We start from the raw sequence: 6,000 nt of genomic DNA, 5'->3' as shown, positions 1-6,000 counted from the left end.
TATTCCCATCCATTCTGCCACGCGCAAGGGAGCCCACGTGGAAAGCTCTCGCCCCGGGCTGGCCTTGAGCGGCGCCCGCTCTCTGACTGGCACTGGGCGGTGCAGCGCCTGGTGTGCGGGCGGCGAGGTCGGGGCCTGCAGGGCGCGCGCTGAGCGCCGGCGAGCGGCTCGCGGAGGCTCGGGCAGCAGGAGGAGCGTGTGAGCTGTGGGCGTCCCTTTAAGAGCGGCCGGCCGACCCGGCCTCCGCCTCTCAGTCCGCTGAGCGCCGGCGGTCACCTGGGGCTCGCGGGGCAGCCGGATCGCGGCGGGGCCGGCGCGCTCGCCGCGGAGGTGGGAGACAGGGCCCTGACTCCAGGTGCCGGCAGCCGTCTTGGTGCGTGGCCGTCCCGCGCCTCTCCGCGCCGGAGGATGCGGGAGCGCATCTGGGCGCCGCCGCCGCTGCCGCTGCTGCTGCTGCTGCTGCTCCCGCCGCCGCTGTGGGGCGGCCCCCCGGACAGCCCGCGCCCGGAGCCGCCGCGCGAGCCCGGGCCTCTGCAGCCCTTCGACCTGCTCTACGCTAGCGGCGTGGCCGCCTACTACAGCGAGGACTACGAGCAAGCGGTGCGCGACTTGGAAGCGGCGCTGCGCAGCCACCGGCGCCTGCGGGAGGTCCGCGCGCGCTGCGCCCGCCACTGCGCCGCGCGCCGCCCGCTCGCGCCCCCCGGCGCCAGCCCGGCGGCCGAGCTGCCTTTCTTCCGCGCGCTGCTGGAGCGGGCGCGCTGCTACCGCAGCTGCCAGACTCAGCGCCTCGGGGGCCCCGCGTCCCGCCACCGCGTCAGCGAGGATGTGCGCAGCGACTTCCAGCGCAGAGTGCCCTACAACTACCTGCAGCGGGCCTACATCAAGGTACGCAGAGCGCACAGCTAACGCCCCCTGCGAGCCCTCCCCACCGCCCCAGTCCCCGAGCCGGCGCTCTGCTCGTTAACCTTTCAGTGTGGGTCTCCTTGAACCTGTCCCATGTTTGTGCATGTAGGTATCTGGTGGCCCAGGCTCTGTAACAAACAGTAGCTGGAACCTGCGCAAGCCATTAGCTCCTTGGGCATCAACTTGTCTCTGGAAGAGGACTGCATTGATAAGATGATGCTTAAAGTACCCATTCAGCACTAATTGCTGAGGCTTTGGCGGAGCTGGGTCTAGTGTAAGGTCTTCTCTCGCTCCATTTCTTGGTCTAACCTCATCCCCGTTTCTCTTCCTTCTCCGCTCCCTCATCCCTCCTACACTTCAGTCTACACCTTTTTTTTCTGAAATTTACAAGAGGACATCCTCATAAAGCAGAGTTAAAAGTTTACTTGCTCTGGACCAAATTTGTTATCCTCTATTCTCCCCTGCACCTACAGAACAGTAAAGATCAAAAGTTAAAGAGAAGGTGTAGTGGGAGAGGTGAATCTGTGTGAGGCAAACTCTCTAAAAGCATCTACCCAAGTGCTGACTTTGCCTCCTTTAGTAGAGGGCTTCTGATTTCTGGAGGTAAGTATTGGAGTGAGTTATTTGACATCAGATGCCCAGTACTGTCCTTTGGGTTTTATTTTGTGTGTGTGTTGGGGGGGGGATTCAACCTGCCTGAAGTTAGTGTCAGGAGGTATACGGTGTATATTGGTATTTTTGCAACTTTGAAGATCTATCTGGATGCTTCACAGAGAGAATTTAGTCTGTGTTTCTGGAAAAACCCCTCTCCCAATCCATGTTGCTCTGAACTTTTACTTTCTCCCCCAACCCCCACTTTCTGGCTTTTTCGTCAATAGATCAGTGTCTCCTCTACACCTGCTGAATTGGCAGCTTTGTGGGGTGCCCCCCCTTAGCTTTAGCCAGTAGACCAGGCTGTATTTCTAGGGTAGCAAAAATACACACCATGTACAAATCCACGTGCACACCATCCCACAAAGTCTGTGCTCTGGTGGGAAGGAGACTGGACATGTGCAGTCATTTGTGGAGTTCAGGAAATCACAACTGAGACAAACTCTTAAGTCCCGGTGATAGGGCTGAGGGGCTGGGGCTCACTAGACTAATATTTTGGGTAAGAAATAAGGATCAAGCCTGAATCCTTTTCAGGATTTGTCTCCTGCTTGTTTTTGCCTCTTGATGAATTTGCTAAACCATGCATTAAGTATAAATCTGATCTTTTTTGGTTGAATGGCCTAATTTTTGGTGGTCTTAGAGAAATCAGTCAATAGCAGAGAGGGTGGAGACCTTAAGTACCTGACAGCAGAATATATCCTGAGCCAGTTCCCAGGATAGAACGTGGGTGGTCAAGTTTGGTCCCAATAGCCCAGTCTTCCCCGGAGTCTCAAGATGTGAGGTTGGCAGTCTTGCTGATAGTTCTGTCACACATCTTGGAGAGATTTTCCTTTCTCGTTCTTCTCCAATCTTATAAAAATAAATAACTATGAGGTAACTCTTAAAATGTGGGTTTCTTTAGTTCTGTAATTAAGCTCACATCACTGTTAATGTTAATGTTGATCAGTTATTCAGCTTCAGTCCCCCGGTCGGCGGTCAAAGAAGGTGAAGCTATACGTTTTAGATGCCTCAGAGTTTTACAGTGAATTGGTTATAGGAATTAGTCACTCATGGGCACCTCTGTGGGTGAACTGTTGGGTATGATCTCATGAACCAACGTAGTTTAAGAAGTTCTCCCCCAAATATGTGAACCCATGTGCTAACTTCTGTTTGACCAGCAGTGTTTCTGAGAACAGAGCAAGTATCTTCTAATAAGCAAAGCTTCTTGCATCTACATAACTGATAATCTCTTAAGGAGGAATTAATTTGTATTTCTTTGGAAATTCATTTCTGATGGTTGAGTGTGTAAGAGTGTCTCCGTGAACGTGTAAGAAGGTGTACCATGGTTCTTCCCTCTCCTCTCCCAAGAACTCCACAGTTTCAGTCTCTGCTTGGCTTCCTGGGAATTTTAATCATAAACACATGCACGTACGCACGCACCCATGCATGCAGATACCATCCTTTGAGAGTAAAATAAAACTCTCAAATAACAACAGAGTACTGTCAGGCTCTGACAAGTATGGATTCAGAAGTGTTTGCTCCCTGGTGATAGAATGTGGAGTTCCCTGGATGTGCTCGGATATGAGCATGGCCCCTCATGTTGTTGAATTACTTTGGACCTCAGCGATCCCGTTTGCTCTTGAGAAGGATAATTCTGGGCCACTCCACAATGAGGAGTTTGCAGCCAGAATTCAAGCACCATGAATCCTATAATACAGCCGGAACTAGTGGGCTTCCTAGAGATAAGGAAGCACAGTTATTTTCATGTTAGGATCTACCAGCTGTAGAGGCTCTCAGGAGCTGCGCCTCTCCCGCCAGATCCCAGTTAGTGAGCCACTGATGGAAGCAGATCCTTTCTACTGGTGTGTAGGAGAGGAAGATGTATCGAGAATTATGAAATCCGAGTCCCGACAAGTTCCATTTCTCATTTCACTGATGAGGAAAGGGAGAGCTGGAGAGGGAAAGGGGCTCATTCAGTGTTGCATATTTAAGGGCAGAGCCAACGTGATTTGATGAAATGAGCCCAGGAGTGATAGTTGGGAGTCTGGCCTTTGCCAATAACTGATGCCCATGGCTGTGCTGTGCCCACTGCCCCCATTGGGTCGCCTCAGGTCCCAGGGAATGCTGCAGTCCTCAGGGCTATCCTTCGGCCAGATTTGGACAGCTCCAGGGATGAGTAGATCCTTGTCCTGTGGTGTTATAGACACTCACTGTGTTTATCTTAAGCTCTGCTCTGTAGAATATTCCTTGAGAACCGGCATGTTGAGAATTTGGACAGCTATGAGGCAGTGGTCCTCCTTGGTTCCTAGCCCTGCCTTTCTGTTTAAACACAGGGTGAGACTCTTAAAACCTCAATTTTTATCATTTCAGATTGTATGATATAACTCATGCATGATTCATAGCCCAAAGCCCAAGATAGAACTTTCATCATCGTATTCTCTGCTCAGAAACCTTCAGTGGTTTCTCCTTGCTGCCTTATAAAGCCCACATAGCTGAATGCAGCATCCACAACCTGGCTCCCCCTTAGCTTTCCTGGCGCTGTCTCCCCGACTCACCACCCTCCCGCCAGAGGGAAAATGGCTATTTGGTCTTCTGTACCTGATACTTTTGCCTACCTGGGTTTTGTTTATTCTCTAGGAGGCAGGTGGGCTCTGGCATGAAATTTACCTCCTCAGGCTCTGGCTGTGTGACTGTGAACACATTACATGAACTTTCTGAGGTTTGCTTCCTCCATGTGCAACATGGGGAGATAATAGGACTTACTTGACTGGCTTAGGTGAGATTTAAGAGGAGATTTATGTAAGGTACTCAGGACAGGGCCTAGTTCTCAAAAAACACTGGAGACCTGTTTCTTCTTATTAATGGTTATAACAATGGATTTTTCCTCCTCCTGCTGTACATGTTCAAATGGTAACTGTCCTAACACAAATATACCTGTTTCTGTGAGGCCCTCCTTCATGCCCTCTGCAACTCCCATGAGAACACCCTTTCAGCCTCCTTTGAATGTCCACAGCAAGGAATCTCTTCTTCTCATAACATGTTTCGTTTTTAACTTTGTTTTTTGAGAATTCATGTATTTGCCTATCACTTACGTGAGCTCCTTGACATCAAAGAACTTACTCACTTTTGTATCTCCCAAAGTGGGAGTTTCCAGATCGGGATGATTCTTAGATGATTATTATTAATCATCTGGGCATAAAAAATGTGATTTAAAATTAGAGATTTAGGTACCATAGGTCTGAGTTGGTCCTCAGCATCTATACTCCCCCAGATATCTAAAACAGAGAGCGGTAGCAGTAAAAGCTCAGTGTATGTTTGTTGAATGAATAATAGTTTGGTTTCTTGTGTATGAAATACTGTGGAGAAAGGTCTCTGAGTGGTGGCAGGAGGTGTTCTCACACTAGTTATTTGGTTTCCTGGCTGGTCAGACATGGGAGAAAGTTAAAGAAAGACTAGATTCCTTGACTTCTCACTCTTTTCTACTTGTAAGTTCTGGCTAATGTTGTAGAACTCTGTTCCTTTCCCCTCCATCCTTCTTTCCAATTTAATTATTATTTAACATTGTGCTTCAGAAAACCCTGGACACATTGTGCCTGCTTTATGTACATTTGTTGAATTTAAACAAATGTAAAAAGAGTTTTTTCCCTTATCTCTGTGCTTGATCACCAGGAATACTTGGACAGTGACTGTTTTTCTCCCACTGTTCCCAGCCATTCAATTAAAAAAAAAAAAAAACACAAAAAACAAAAAGCAAAAAACGACTGGCGCTTATTTATTTTTTTTACTTAAAACTGGTTTGCCCCTGCCTGTTTTGTTTCTGAGTTGGTGCTTTGGGCCATTTGACCTTTGTTTTTCTTCTCAGGATTAAGGGGGTGGGGGGGGGGGAGAAAAGGAAATAGCAATTAAGTTAGGCAATCCTATCTCCCTCCTGAAGTCATCTCCCTAAACTCCCTTTTTCTTGACCATAATCTATTTTATTAGTGGTTTCTAGAAAAGAAAAGTAAACTCAGGGAACTTTCTCACTTTTAATTGTTTTATCAACTTCTTTTTCTTTCTAGATGAATGCCTTAACAAAACAAAAAGTGGAAACCCTAGGTCACAACTGTTAGTTCAGAATAAAAACCTTTTTTTGTATCCCATTTTCAAATCTTTTTTTTATTTATGTGTAGACTATGTGCATTTTATGCCCAAATTATATCAAATAAGAAGTTGACTTTATGTCTTCTTGAAATAGCTGAAATAGCTGAAATAGCTGTTCTGAAATTATCCGAGGGATTATTTCTTCCGGGATGAGGCTTTCTTTTTTGTCCCACAATTGAGACTTTTTTTATGCTTGAGTCATCAAAATCCACTAGTACCATCTTTCTGTCTCATTTCTTGGGACGGAAACATGGGAGATTGTTTGTCTAGCAGCTTTTAGGTCTTGTGAGCCAAGGAATCAGAATCTTAGTTATCTCCCGGAGGGGG

At 47.9% G+C, this 6,000-nt stretch overlaps 1 protein-coding gene across 1 annotated transcript in view; it reads left to right on the top strand.

Annotated features, from left to right (window-relative positions):
- Positions 1-408: 408 nt before the first annotated feature.
- Positions 409-6,000, top strand: part of P3H2 (prolyl 3-hydroxylase 2) — a 155,501-nt gene continuing 149,909 nt past the window's right edge. The window contains exon 1 of the mRNA XM_034999820.1: positions 409-885. Coding sequence (XP_034855711.1) covers positions 409-885 — 477 coding nt within the window. The remainder of the gene's footprint in view (positions 886-6,000) is intronic.

Source organism: Mirounga leonina, unplaced genomic scaffold, assembly GCF_011800145.1.
Source record: "Mirounga leonina isolate KUSES-001 unplaced genomic scaffold, KU_Mleo_1.0 Mir_115, whole genome shotgun sequence".
NCBI classification, from domain to species: domain Eukaryota; kingdom Metazoa; phylum Chordata; class Mammalia; order Carnivora; family Phocidae; genus Mirounga; species Mirounga leonina.
This window is presented reverse-complemented; position numbering and strand designations above follow the sequence as displayed.